General features: G+C 40.1%; 5 protein-coding genes across 5 annotated transcripts; 2 read left to right on the top strand and 3 right to left on the bottom strand.

Moving 5' to 3' along the window:
* Nucleotides 1-96: 96 nt before the first annotated feature.
* On the top strand, nt 97-2,042 carry LOC119988121 (putative cyclin-D7-1). The gene is made up of 5 exons (XM_038833057.1): nt 97-793; nt 906-992; nt 1,099-1,197; nt 1,288-1,596; nt 1,727-2,042. Exons 1-5 carry the CDS (start codon nt 542-544, stop codon nt 1,955-1,957), a joined length of 978 nt encoding a protein of 325 aa, XP_038688985.1. The 5' UTR covers nt 97-541; the 3' UTR covers nt 1,958-2,042.
* Nucleotides 2,043-2,388: 346 nt separating this feature from the next.
* LOC119995062 (subtilisin inhibitor CLSI-I-like) lies at nt 2,389-2,984 on the top strand. The gene is made up of 2 exons (XM_038841429.1): nt 2,389-2,544; nt 2,668-2,984. Exons 1-2 carry the CDS (start codon nt 2,469-2,471, stop codon nt 2,895-2,897), a joined length of 306 nt encoding a protein of 101 aa, XP_038697357.1. The 5' UTR covers nt 2,389-2,468; the 3' UTR covers nt 2,898-2,984.
* A 453-nt stretch (nt 2,985-3,437) lies between these two features.
* Nucleotides 3,438-7,224, bottom strand: LOC119995061 (L-type lectin-domain containing receptor kinase S.4-like). The gene is made up of 2 exons (XM_038841428.1): nt 6,938-7,224; nt 3,438-5,546 (listed from the first exon to the last, which is right to left on the bottom strand). Exons 1-2 carry the CDS (start codon nt 6,975-6,977, stop codon nt 3,535-3,537), a joined length of 2,052 nt encoding a protein of 683 aa, XP_038697356.1. The 5' UTR covers nt 6,978-7,224; the 3' UTR covers nt 3,438-3,534.
* Nucleotides 7,225-8,775: 1,551 nt separating this feature from the next.
* On the bottom strand, nt 8,776-9,665 carry LOC119988655. The gene is made up of 2 exons (XM_038833775.1): nt 9,479-9,665; nt 8,776-9,249 (listed from the first exon to the last, which is right to left on the bottom strand). The coding sequence occupies exon 2, from the start codon at nt 9,244-9,246 to the stop codon at nt 8,827-8,829; it is 420 nt and encodes a 139-aa protein (XP_038689703.1). The 5' UTR covers nt 9,247-9,249; nt 9,479-9,665; the 3' UTR covers nt 8,776-8,826.
* Nucleotides 9,666-10,038: 373 nt separating this feature from the next.
* On the bottom strand, nt 10,039-11,454 carry LOC119995677. Its single transcript, XM_038842176.1, has one exon. It carries the CDS (start codon nt 11,452-11,454, stop codon nt 10,039-10,041), a length of 1,416 nt encoding a protein of 471 aa, XP_038698104.1.
* Nucleotides 11,455-13,913: the final 2,459 nt, after the last annotated feature.

The raw sequence follows: 13,913 nt of genomic DNA, 5'->3' as shown, positions 1-13,913 counted from the left end.
ATCTATATATTTAATAAATGTGCTAAATAATTTATAATTTATTATATTGAACCGGTTCGATATCCCGGTCGATTCAGATTGAACCAATAAATTTTCCGTACGATTTTGACAACCTTGCCTACAACTGTAGAAAACGACATTACATGACAGGAATTGGCCCCACCTGGAAAAATTCTCCTTTCCCTATAATGAAGGAGATGTCAACATTTATGAAAAGCAGTCAAACCAACCTCGTGGAGTCACGCAATTGGTGACAAACAAATATCAAATATCCATGCAAACCAAAGCAAGCATGCATTAACCTCCTCTCATGAGGGTCGTGTCCTCTCTTTTATTTCTCCATAACCAACCACCCCCCACGAACCCCTTGTATGTTTTAACTGCCCCCTCACACATATTTTTCCAATTACACCTAAAAACACAACTCTTCAATGTTTTGTTTTTTTTTCCCATTCTGCTTCCAAACACTTATATACGTACACTGTATCGCATATATGTTGTTATTCTTAGGAGTTTAAGCATTACATAGTTTTACAAATTAATGGATTCATTGCTCTGTGATGAGGATTGGCTTTCTTGTCCTTTAACTACTGATGATCAATGCCATCAACCCACACACATTCAGAACTTAGAGAAACGCAGTGATTCGTCAAAAGAAGAGTGTCTGGAGGCTTTGAAAATTTGCTTAGAGAAGGAATCAAGTCACATGCCGAAACCCTCATATGCAAGGCAACTCCAGTCTAATCATGATTTCATGTCTGCTAGGTTCAGAGCAGTTCAATGGCTTATCAAAGTTGGTTAATTACATAACAAATTAATACTGAATCATCATGTTTATATATATTTGCACTACTTGATCAAAGTTGATAGAAATGTGTTTCTTTTTTTGTTTGGACTCAATCCAGTCTTGTGTACGGATGAACCTGCCTTTTGGGATTGTATTCAGTGCTGTAAATTATCTTGATCGGTTTATGTCAGTAAATCCGTGCAAGGTAAGGAGTTTAATTAGTTTGATGTTTGCAACAATGCATTTTTCCTTTATTTTAAAGTGAATATTTCCCTAAACCCATTACATATATTTGCAAATGTTACTTGAAGGAATGGAATTCGCAGATGGTTGAATTACTCTCTGTGTCGTGTTTATGGGTGGCCTCTAAGTTCAGTGAGACATCAGTTCCTTCGCTGTCTGAAATTCAGGTTAGTGACCGCCGCTTCATTGTTGTTGTTTTTTTGGCTATTCTGGCTGTATATTAACGTTGTCTTCGTCTATGTTTTCTGATCATGAAGATGGAGGGCCTAGATCATTCGTTTGACACAAGTATGATCCGGAGAATGGAACTGAAGTTGTTGCAGGAATTGGGATGGCAGATGAACTCTACAACACCATATTCCTACCTAGAGATTCTGCTGCCAGTATTGGACATTGATTCAGATCAGTTAACCGACAGAGCAACTGAGTTTCTTCTAGGGGCTCTATTAGGTATTTTTGTAGAGTATCAGCCAAGCACCCTTGCTGTTTCTGCTCTATGGTGCAGTTTGGAAGAGTATGCACCTTCAATCACTAACATTACAAATCTCTTTAACGAAGATCAAAAGGTAAATGAGTTTCAAATCCTAGTTATTAAATGCAAAGAATCAATGAGAAGTTTTTAGCTTAATTATGTACTAATAGTCTTCTTGGTTCACTGTTCTATTGGAATATATATATATATATATATTTTGACAGGATGATCTTATGAAGTGCCACAGCATGATGGAAGCAAAATCAATGAACCAACTGTACAAATTGATAGGAAGATGTGGGGCCTATCACTGCCCTACAAGTCCTGTGACAGTATTATTGAAAGAGCAGATTGATGATATTCCTGATGATTGCATCTTTGATCTCTCCATTCGCAAGAGGCCTTGCACAAATATCGATTTTAATCCAGTCAATAAGAAGAAGACAATGATCTAGGGTTTACAGCAAATTATATTCAGCAATTTCTTGTACTCTTTCTGTATTTTTCTTTCTCACAGTACTATTTCACAGTGCTTCTAAATTCTAATTACTTAGATTTTGATTTTCCTTTCTGAAAAAGAAGTAAATGTGACCGTGATACATATGAAACCAGGCTGAATCGAGAGACAATACATATAAGTTGTGAAGTCCGAGTGCACATATATTTTCCATCGTATATTTCCCACCTGTGATGACATGGTAAATAAGGCTAAAATACGGAGTGGCCAGAAGGGGGGACCAACCTCAGGATTTCGGAGACTGGATTCCTGTTTTTGTTTTCACTGTAATATTAAAACATTATTTTTGTCAATCAAACTGGCCGGCCAACTACTTTATTGGAAAATCCTTTTAAAACATATGCATTATCGCCTCCAAGTCTTTAAATTTGACACAACACTGTATTACCAAACCCACAGGCTTTCTCTCTACAAAACACACGCGCTATCCTACATCTCAAACCTTGTCGATGGCTGATGAGAACCAGAAGAGCACCAGTCCTGCTCAAGAAGAAGCTGGGGAGTCAACAAATTTACAGTTGCCAAGTAATTAAGCAAGATAACTTTCTTTTGATGATTTTATTTCTTTCATTTAGTATTGATACATGATGATATGGTTTGATGAGTTTTGTGTTTTTTTTTTTTTTTCCTTTTTGTGGGAAAAAATAGGAACTTATGGCCAATTATTGGGATCCAACGCGCCTGGGAAAAGTGAATGGCCTGAATTAGTGGGCGTGACAGCGTTAGAAGCGGAGAACAAGATTAAGGAGGAGATGATCGGAGCTGAAGTTAGAGTGGTTCAGCCAAATTGTTTTGTAACCTGTGATTGGAAGTCAAATAGAGTTCGCTTGTATATTGATACATCAGGAAAGGTAGCACGTCCTCCTAGAATTGGGTGAGGCCATACCCATCTATGTGTTTGACTCTGACAAGTGATTACTTGCAATCAACATATCTAATAAAATTATCATTTTCTATCTATAAAATCAATTTTCTGTTCATAGAAAAAACATGGGCGGTCTCCTCTGGCATGGCCTTGGGCTAAATGGGCTTGCGCCCACATGCAACCTCCAGTCCAGCGTGAGAGAGAGTTAGCTTGGGCTCATACCCAAGCTAAACTAAAAGTTTATCTTTCAAGCCCACTGTTAGTTTTGTTTGTAGCCCAGGCTAATCTAGCAGGCCATTCCAGCTAATAAAGTGGATCTCTCGAACCCACTTAGGTGACATTCACATCGCCCAATAAGTCTCTATCCCATCCGGCATCCGGTGATCAACCAAATGCCCTTTATCATTATGGGTGGATTCGCAGTGAGAAAACTATACAGACTGGATATTTAAGTGGAGTGGTGGTCAGTGGGTGGGTGGGAGTGACATTCACCTTTCCTATTTCACATTTTTTTATGATGTCCCTCTCCATTCTTATTAACATGCACTCACTATAAAACCCAAAACCCTCTTAATAATAATCATTCGTGAATGAGACAAGAATGTTCATAGAAATAAATGTATCAAGCGGCACAAATTCTAAGACTAGTTTTAGTCTCTAGGATGGACAAGGGAGATTGGAGAGGTTGAAATAGAACAAAAACTAGTTCCAACATCCCCGGTTGCCATAAATGAATACGATGAGCTCATTCGATCAAAAGTTGACGAAGCAATCGAGTTCACAAAATCATCAAAACCCTCCCCAACCCTCCCTCCCCTCCCTTCATCGCCAACTCTCAAATTATCCGGCACCTCTGCCTCCCCTTCCAAATACCTCACCACTTGCCTCATGCTGGGCCTTCTTTTGGGCTCATTGTGTGAGCATATTAGGCCCAATTTTATTACCATCACTACCTCATTAGCATTGTACTCTCCCTTTAGTTTCCGGTCCACCACGTCATGGACCCGGCCTTCTTTGAACTTGTCCCAGACCCAGTCCACCAGGACCAACTCCTCTGGACACGACTTCTGCTCAATGGGCCTGCGCCCACATGCTACCTCGAGTAAAACCGCACCAAATGCATACACATCTGACCTTTCTGTCGCCTTGCCCGTTCTGGGCAATTCCGGTGCGAGATAGCCCAATGTGCCAACGACCCGAGTTGTATCCGGGTGTGACCCGTGTTCGTATAGCCTTGCCAGTCCGAAATCGCCGAGTTTCCCATTCAACTCGCTGTCTAGCAAGACATTGCTAGCCTTAACGTCTCTGTGAAGAACGACTTTCTCGTAGCCCTCGTGTAGGTACAGAAGCCCCGAAGCAACGTCTTTGATGATATTGAACCTTTGATTCCAATTTAGAACAGTTTTGGGCTCGTCGAACAAGAACCTGTCCAAGCTTGCATTGGCCATGAAGTCATAAACAAGAAGTAAACTTTCTCTTCTTCTACACCAACCCAATAATTGAACCAGATTTCTGTGGCGAAGCCTGCCAATGGAAGCAATTTCGGATACGAATTCTTGGAGTCCTTGCTTTGATTCGTGTGATATTCGCTTGACGGCGACTTGGGTCTTCGAATCTGGTAAGATTCCTCTGTAAACTTGACCAAACCCACCATGCCCAAGAAGCTCCTTTTCACTGAACCCACTAGTGGCTTGCTTGAGTTCTTGATATGAGTACCTGTGTGGACCAATTTCAAGCTCCCAATCTTCAATGGTGTCAGCGTCTCTGATTTTCTTGATGATGTAAATTGTTGCAATGGCTGCTAAAGATACTACAAGAAAACCGATCAAAACTGGAAGTCCAATTTTTAGGCCTAAATTTTTCTTTCTGTGACCTGGAAGTGAAGGAAGAGAAGACAGATCCAGGGCTGGAGCTTCTCCATTAATATTAAAGCTCCAGCCTAAGAGAAAGTGAGAACTAGCAAGCAATCCTGTTGAAGCAGAGAAGCCAACATACATAAACTCCTGAATAATAGGTGACAGATCTACTGGAAATGACAGGATTGGTGATTTGGGTTTTGAAGAAGTCGGTGAAATCGTGACACTGAGAACCTTATCAACCGAATCGTATTCTACCCACGCTTGGATTGGATTTCCACTCTTGAGATTGAGATCTACCTTTGTGGTATCGTCTATGAAATAAGCTGCAGCTGCGGATTTGTTGGAATTCAGGCTGTTGATGTCTATTCCGACGTGGTTGTCATTGATGTCTCCAAACTCGAAATCTTGAACTGTGTCGAATTCAACGGCGAGAAGATGATTTGTAGAGTTTCCAATATCACTTGCGTTTAATAGCCCAAGATATTGACTTGGAAGAGCGCCTTTAAGTTCCTTAGAAGTGGCCATCGTGAAAGCGAGGCCATGGCCACCGAGTCTGGGGTACTCGGGTACTATAGCGAAAGCGAAAGAAGCAGAAAAGGAGAAAGCTTTGCCACTGCTGGAGTTCTTGAACTGAAATGGAGAAGCATATAAGGCATGACCCATTAACCTGCTTGTCTCGTTTGTTAGCCTTAGAATGCCATTTTTCTCAATCTCTGCAATACCATTCAAAGTTATGTTGGAACCCGCCTGTTGAAATCCTGCGTAGATGAGCTCGTGTTGCTGCGATGAGACTGGGATTGAAAGTGTCAAAGATATCAACAAAATCTTTGATATCTTTGACAAATGAACAAAATCTTTGAATTTGTCAAAGATATCTACAAAATATCAATGATATCTTTGACAAATCAACAAAATCTTTGAATTTGTCAAAGATATCAACATCTTTGATTTACTTTATTGACATTATTTTTCTTACTTTTCCTTTCTAACGCCTATATAAAGGCATGTTGTACACAATCAACATATAGTGAAAAATATAGATCCTTTTACTTTTCTAACATGGTATCGGAGCCACTCCTGTTGAGGCACTCCAGAGTAGTGTACGTACTACCATTGATACAACACATATTATTACAGCCTTGGTCCAACACTCCTTAGGTGGGATCTTGGTTTTGGGTCCGTCCCCAGTCGGTTGCGGTCTCCTTTGAGATGTTCTTCTCTTTTCTTGAGTTTTGGTGTCCTCTGTGGCGGTGCTCCTTCCGCCGTTAGTCGTGCTCTTCCAGGGGTACTCCTTTGCTCGGACCCCTAGCTAGACCCGATTGCTTCTTCTGCCTTTTCATCAGTTTGAGCATGGTTCCTCGCAGTTCGTTCCTTCGGCCTCCTGCTGCTGTATGGTGGTGTCCATGTTTCTGGCTGCTTTTCCCTGCTGTTTCTACCATCGCTCTTGGTGCTAAGATCTCGGTCCTCTCTTGGAGTCCTTTTGCTGCGTTTTTAAGGCTTCTCTAGAGATGGGTCCCTTCTCGGAGTTTTGCTGCTGTTAATCTTACTATTTGCCCTCTTTGGTCCCATTCCGGATTTCTGCGTGCAGTCTTGGTGTTCCTTTGACTGCTCTATTGGGTTCCCATGTGGATTTTTTCTTGCTTTTTGGTAGCCTCGATTCTCAGAGCTGGATCCCCATCCTTTTGTGTTTGAGTTTTGGTGCGTGTCGCCGGACTGCTCCTTTTTTGGCTTCTCAGTTTGTTGGTTTCTTTCTATTCAATTCTGTCAAAGATATCAACAAAATCTTTGATATCTTTGAAATTTATCTTTGACAATATCCACTCTTGACCAACCTGCTGATCTCTTCACCAAGCCACTCCTACCAGGTCGTTTCAGAGACTTAGTTTCCAAACTCAAGCTTACTTCTACTGCACCAACTTGAGTTTGAGGGGGGATGTCAAAGATATCAACAAAATCTTTGATATCTTTGACAAATGAACAAAATCTTTGAATTTGTCAAAGATATCTACAAAATATCAATGATATCTTTGACAAATCAACAAAATCTTTGAATTTGTCAAAGATATCAACATCTTTGATTTACTTTATTGACATTATTTTTCTTACTTTTCCTTTCTAACGCCTATATAAAGGCATGTTGTACACAATCAACATATAGTGAAAAATATAGATCCTTTTACTTTTCTAACAGAAAGCAAGATGAAAATACAGAACAGCCTGAGAGGATCAGACATTTCAAAAGACAATGGAAGGAAGAGTTCAAATCATTGGAGATCAAGAAGGCTTTGTTTTAGTGAGATGGGGAATTGTTGCTTTGAAGAAAAAGAAGGAAATAATTGGAGATCAAGAAGGTTTTGATTTGGTGAGATAGGAAATTATTGTTTTCAAGAAAAAGAAGCCTGATGGGTCGTTTTTGTTGAATCGAAGTAGGGGAAGGAAGAGATCTGATGAGAATTAAAGTAGTGGGTTTCTAAGAAGGAGCCGAAGGCATCAAATTGGTCACATGGGCTGATAATATCATAATACAATGAAAACGATCTTCTTACCATAAAAAGGCACAGACCATAAATTTCCTCTGTGTAACTCCTAACCTTCATAAACGTGGAGCCCCAGAGGCTGCGCTCTTTTCACTATTTCTACTTTTTGAACAAAAAAAGTTGTCAGAACATAACCACTACTGAATTACTCTGTTTTCTTTGTGGCACACAGATATGCGACGCACTTTAAATACACATGCGACGATAAACACTCAAACAACTCGTAAAAATACACTAGCATGCTGCTCGTAACCCGCACTATACAGAAATACACGAATGGTTACCCGAGTGTTACTGCGATTCTGTCGTGTCTAGTTAATGCATGCGTAAGGATTTTGAGTGGGATTGGGTGTGTCCATTAGTAGCGTGGCTAAAACGATGCTCCATTATTACTATCAAAAGCAAAAATGTTAAGGATCATATTAAAAAATATCTTAATATTGGATTTTATACTTTGATTGATGTAAGTATAAGGACCCATAAAACCTTCTCATTGAATTAAAGAGTGGCACATCCACTATTAAGATGATTGAGATGTTTTTTTATTGAGATACATCAGAAGAGTATGATGTTTGTGCACTAATCACCTCAGCCTAAAGGGCGTTCAAGTTTATCATGATGCGGCTAAATATTTAATCAGATTAAGACTAATTAAATGATCGGATATCATAATTAAGCCTGGTTGTCTCTGATGGTGGGTTATATTTTATGAATCTATATTTGAGGTAAGAACTAAGAAGGATGCCTCCGGTGGGACTTTCATCTTTTATATTAATTTTTGAAGATAATGGACTACACTCCAAAGTGTTCAACCCACTTGACCACCTTTTTTTCAAAACATCAGACATTTGACTCATTGACCAGTTGTCTCACGGCCACCGGGCCCCGCATATTAGAAAAACAAAAAAAAAATATAAGGGGCAGTTGAGAATCTTTCTTCCTTGTTTTGAAGTGTACGTGTGAGGTTTTTATTCGCTGTCTATGTTATCGTGGGCTATAATTTACTGGGCCCACACAACGAATGAGACAGAGACAAATTTCTCATGGGTTCTGTTTTGTCTCGTATGCTGGAAAATCATGGGCCGCAACCTGCTCAAGCCCTTTGAAAGTAAATGGATTTTAAAACGGGCCTTTTAAGTGGCCTCTATCGGCCCAATTAAAATATGGGCTCCATCAGTCAGCATAAATAGCTCTAAAGTGGGGTTAATACCACTTTTGGTCACCCAAAGATTTTGGATTTTCCAATTTAGTCACCCAAAGATCAAATGTGTCATATTGGTCACCGAAAGTTTCTATTTGTTCCAATATAGTCTCTCGGGCAGAATTCTACCATTTTGGGCAGTCAACATGCCACGTGGCACATTGACTGTCACAACACCGTTATCTCCAACTATTTTTGCTTGTGTGGCCTGACATTTTGCCATGTGGACTTTAATTTTTTAAATTAAAAAAAAACATGTGGCAAAATTTAAAGAAAACATCTGTAGTAGCCGTTATAATTCGTCCAAAGTCATAAAAACAAAATGTATCAAAATAGTCACCGATTTCATATTAGTGTTCCAAAATAGACATAATTAACAGCTTTTACATACTTCTTCATTGTCCAAAATAGGCAGATGTTAGCCAACAAAATATCCTCACTATCAGACTCATACAACAAAATATCCTCATTATCTGATTCATAAACCACCTTGAAGTCTGGATCATCATCAGATGATCCATTCCCTTCTCCTTCACCCTTATCACTGCCTTCTGCATCTAACTCTTCCCCTACCCCATCTATAACATCAACACCATCTATGCCAACATCATTTTGTTCTAAACTCTCCATGAATGCATCTAATACCTCATCAGAATCATCATCAAGACCATCACCACCAGTATTCACAACAATTGATTGAGTCTCCTGACTCACAGTAGTGAGTGGGACATTAGGGGCTTGTGTTCTCCTGGGTGCAGATTTCATTTACTGCACAAAAATAAAGCAATATACAAGACATGATTAGAACAAAACACCCAAATCCCCCCTAAAATTGACAGCAACGTGTATTGTACTATAAATCCTAATATATTTAACCCTAATATGGTCAACCCATGACATCATACCTATACAATGAACCTAGAAACAAGATCGGGCATAAATAATCACAAAAGATCACCATGCAATGGTCACAATTATAGACAACGAAGATCATTACCTGTGACTATGCGACTATGACGATGCAAGAGGCAGTTGTGAAACAAATCTACTTTCTTCTGCGATGTCGACGACACTAATTAACTCGAGAGACGAATCGATGCTTGGGAACCCAGAGACGATAAGTGGGGAGAAAATCTTTGAGCTTTTTTCAGATTTTAGGGTTTGATTATTAGATATTTGTGAGTATTAGATAACCACACTCCTGCGCACAATATTGCCATGTCATTGACCTAAATCCACTCCTCTTACCGTCTAACAAAATCGTCAAAATATAACGGTGTTGTGACGGTCAATGTGCCACGTGGCATGTTGACTGCCCAAAATGGTAGAATTCTGCCCGAGAGACTATATTGGAACAAATAGAAACTTTAGGTTACCAATATGACACATTTGATCTTTGGGTGACTAAATTGGAAAATCCAAAATCTTTGGGTGACCAAAAGTGGTATTAACCCCTCTAAAGTGGATCTTTTAAGTTAACCGTGCAATGAATCAAAAAAATTCAGTTTAAACAGAAACATAACCCCAAAAAGCTAATGAAACTGTTTCTGAATATTTTTATCTGCGACCACCACTCCCGGAAAGGCCACTGCACAACCACTGATTCTCATACCTATATATACAACTCAAACCCACCAAAACCTCCACGATCGCCGCCTCCGTCTTCTCCAAATCCGCGAAATGAAGCGTTTGCAGTAGCAACACCACCGGATTCGTATCAAACCGTTGTTTCTCTAAGTTCCTTTCCATCCGCCACGTCACCGTGTCCTGCGCCATTGGCGCCAGCCACGTCATAATATCCTCCACCGCTTGCCTCCACCCCTCCGCCAGGTCACTACCATCACGACCCATCTCTTCCTCCTCTCCACCCCACGCGCCCCGCATCTTCTCTCTGACCTTCGTTTTTATCCGTGCTGGCAACATCTCATAAAGTATCTCACGCGCCTCGTCGTTCACACACATTGACGTGTTCAGATACCTCTCCGCGAGAACAATTATGTTCGCGTACCTCATCGCAAGTCCCGCCGAGCCCACCGTTGACGGTGGCGCTGATTCAATCACAGTCTGGTCTGTTACGGTTTGCACCGTTTTTGCAATGCTGGAAATTGGATATTTAGGCAACAATTCGTGGCTGTAGAATCGAATGGCGGCCAATTTCTTCAAAGTCCTAGGCAACGGACCCGATTTGACGGGCAGTTCTTGAATAAACTTATCTCGGTACGCAAGCAGGCAATAATCTGCCTCCGGATGGACTCGCACTCTTACTGGTTTCGGAAGCGAAATGTTGCGTGGCGCATCTTTGAAGAAACTTGGTAGACCCGAAACGAAAGGGCCGAAAACGATACAGATTCGGGCATAGACGGTATAAACAATTCGGACCATTAGTGCAACGATTTTGTCGCACGTTCGGCTCCAAAGAGAGGTGTTTTTGTAGTACTGGACCTGCTTTCTCTGATACGCGATTTTCTCATCGAAATAACCGAAATTCGGGCTCGGAGAGCGCTTCGGATCGACATTTAGTTTCCACAATTTTACTTTCTTCTCCGATAATTCCAGCTGGTTCAGAGTTTCCAATGCAGAATACAACTTCGCTGTTGAAGCAACGTATTTCTCCATTTTTTCAACTTCCTTTTCGTCATTAGCAGAGACTGATTGCATGTCAAAATTGTTCCCATCGGAATCAGAACATCTTTGGCCCAAACGCGAGGCACTCATCGCTACGCGATTGAGTTCTTCAAGCTTCTCTGCGCAAGCAAGGCTAAAAAGATAGGATTCATCCGTTGAATTCAAATACGCGACGCCTCTTGATTTCATTGTGCCCTTGCGCAGTTCGAAGAATTCGTCATCGGAGAGGGACTTGTGGAGAGCGAGCAGGCGAGACATAGTCTTGGCCGTCTCAAAAGCTAGGATTCCAAGAGTGGGCGGTGGATTAGATTTGTGTGTGGACCTGCTTCGCCAAGTCATGGATGCCATAATTACGACCACGATTTGGGGAGTTAAGGATTGAAGATTGAAGAAGAGAGAAATTGGGTTCGGGTTTGGGTAAATGAGGGGATGGCAGGGAGTGACGGGCATTTCCAGGCTTCTTGTTTGGAGGACGCGTTTAGGCTGTTTATTACAGGGGTACAAATAGACGCCATGCTTCCAATACGAGTATACGACACACAGAAAGAGAGAGAGAGAGAGAGCTGATTCAGATTCTATGATGGAACGTTGACCAGCTGGTTACAGGAATTTAGTAAATTATTATTTTTTATTTATATATCTGTATATTCTATACACAAGCTCTTATTTGTCTGGCAAATGAGCTCTAAAATTGAATTCAGACTCTGTTGTCAATTAAATAATCTTTTGATAATTGACTTGTAATATTCTCCATCTTTGTCTCACGTTCACGCTCCGCTCAACCAATAATTGAGAAATTACCATGGCATTTATATATTTATGAATTTGGACTGAATTTCAGGGCGAAATAGGGAAAAAGAGACTTGGCTCAGAGAACAATTTGCTGTTACTGCCTTCATATGAACACGACCCAGAAGCAGATCATGCTAAGTTTAGTCAAAGTCAGATCCCCAATTAATCAGTCCAGCAATCAGTGTTTCTTGCATTTTCATTACCGTGTCTGGTCAAGAGTCAAAATTTCAAATGCTTCTCCCTTTCGCAAAATTTTCTTGTTTCACATTGAATAGGTTCTAATCAAAGTTTTCCTACTTTAAATCTTTATTAAATATAAGATAATTAATAGCACTGTTACTGTAGTGTTACAAATGAGAAGGGGTAATCATCCAAAACAACAAAAGGCAGGTGAAAATGAACCATTCTTTAATTTATTTGACTTGACCATACAATAGGACAAAAAGTGAAAGAAACGTTGAAAAAATCTCAAAATAGCGCCAAGAGGGCTTAAAAATGGGCTGCAAATTAAACCCAGTCTAAGGTATAAGTTGGCCCAGCTATGCTGTTCTCAAATATGCAGCCCAGCCCTTGAATAATACATCCTTCATAGATCAGTTCATCTATTAATGCGCCTAAAAGAGATGATTAAATTCAAGTAATTAAGGTAAGCCTATACAAAACCTAATAATGGGCCACCGTCAGGCCTGGCAAGCTGGGAAAAATGGATTATAAATTGGGCCTGGCCCCATCCACCGTCGAAGCAGCATCCTTAAATTGTTTTTTTTTTTTGCGTTATTGCGTTAGTTAATCAGTTGTGGATGTCCCTCCTTATTGGTGCTCCAGCTTATACCTTACAATTTGAGGATTTTTATGTAGGTGTAATGACGCTTTGCTCAAACCTCTATGAAGAACTAGCATGGCTTGTTCATCAACTATATAATTTCAAGCCTTTCCAGGTCGCGGCCGGCTAGCAAATGAAGTGGACCCTTCTTGGTTTGGGCAATAGATGCAAAGCATTGCTTGTCAGGCTTTTAAATTGGGCTTGCCTTTGTTTTTAGGTCTGGAATTTGGGTTTATCTTGTTGAGTATAATCAGAGCCTCTTCTCATTATACACGAGCAATGCTACATATCCCTAGTTTATAACCTTACTTTTAGTCTCAATCTATGTAGCGTGGAATAATCATTGATTATAAACATGAGCTCTTTTAACATCCAACATTACCGCATGAATTTGAAGTAAAATGAAGGTTATAAAATAGGGGTGTCAAGCATTTTTCTATGTGCACAGATACATGTGACTGAAAACAGATATGTATGCGCACACTCAATCTACATATATTTACTAATTGGACAGTTCTAAGTGTGTGCTTGTGAGACTGGTGGAGCTAGCTGCTTCCCATGGAAAGATACCCTTATTAGTTGTCAAAACAATTATAAACAATAACTTGCAAGCAAACAGCCAATTAGTACCAACCCAATTACTCTGCAAATTATTCTCTGATATATTCTCATTCTTTAAACAATAATTTTGGTATTATAAAATTACCTAAACAGAGAAACCCCATTGCAACAATGCAAGCCTTGGAATAACTCACCATTCCCTCGCTCAATTCTTTATTAACTAAAACTCCTTAAGCGACATTTCATTCCCATGTGCACTCCTGCCCACTGCCTCCCAAAAACTTCACTTATAGTTATAATTAATTCACTCACCTCTCTGGCTCTCTCACTGATCTCTCTGTGTACATTGCAGAGACCTCGTTAGCTGTTATTCAACAGACCTATATATTCAACTCATAAATTAACCCTAATACAAGACAAACCTCAACCAATCACCTTTAAAGCTTCCTTTACACAGATGTATGACTTCGTAGAAGCCAATGCAAACAATCTCACTTTCCTCTCTAGAACACATGCATGCATCATGCATCGTACAAATCAAAACTTGTACAGAGAGAGACACACACATGTACAAAGGACAAACTCCCCTCAAAATCATTAAGACAGCCTTCAATTCTTAGTCTTTTGTGGA

This window comes from Tripterygium wilfordii, chromosome 3 (genome assembly GCF_013401445.1).
Source record: "Tripterygium wilfordii isolate XIE 37 chromosome 3, ASM1340144v1, whole genome shotgun sequence".
Lineage (NCBI taxonomy): Eukaryota > Viridiplantae > Streptophyta > Magnoliopsida > Celastrales > Celastraceae > Tripterygium > Tripterygium wilfordii.
Note: the sequence above shows the minus strand (reverse complement) of the source record. Positions and strands in the feature narration are given on the sequence as shown.

Coding starts and splice junctions, on each gene's coding strand:
- LOC119988121 (XM_038833057.1), top strand. CDS start 542: ATGGATTCATTGCTCTGTGATGAGGATTGGCTTTCTTGTCCTTTAACT. Junction 993..1,098: donor TGTCAGTAAATCCGTGCAAG/GTAAGGAGTTTA, acceptor TGTTACTTGAAG/GAATGGAATTCGCAGATGGT. Junction 1,597..1,726: donor TCTTTAACGAAGATCAAAAG/GTAAATGAGTTT, acceptor ATATTTTGACAG/GATGATCTTATGAAGTGCCA.
- LOC119995062 (XM_038841429.1), top strand. CDS start 2,469: ATGGCTGATGAGAACCAGAAGAGCACCAGTCCTGCTCAAGAAGAAGCT. Junction 2,545..2,667: donor AACAAATTTACAGTTGCCAA/GTAATTAAGCAA, acceptor GGGAAAAAATAG/GAACTTATGGCCAATTATTG.
- LOC119995061 (XM_038841428.1), bottom strand. CDS start 6,977: ATGTCTGATCCTCTCAGGCTGTTCTGTATTTTCATCTTGC. Junction 5,547..6,937: donor GTTCTGTATTTTCATCTTGC/TTTCTGTTAGAA, acceptor TATCTTTGACAC/TTTCAATCCCAGTCTCATCG.
- LOC119988655 (XM_038833775.1), bottom strand. CDS start 9,246: ATGAAATCTGCACCCAGGAGAACACAAGCCCCTAATGTCCCACTCACT.
- LOC119995677 (XM_038842176.1), bottom strand. CDS start 11,454: ATGGCATCCATGACTTGGCGAAGCAGGTCCACACACAAATCTAATCCA.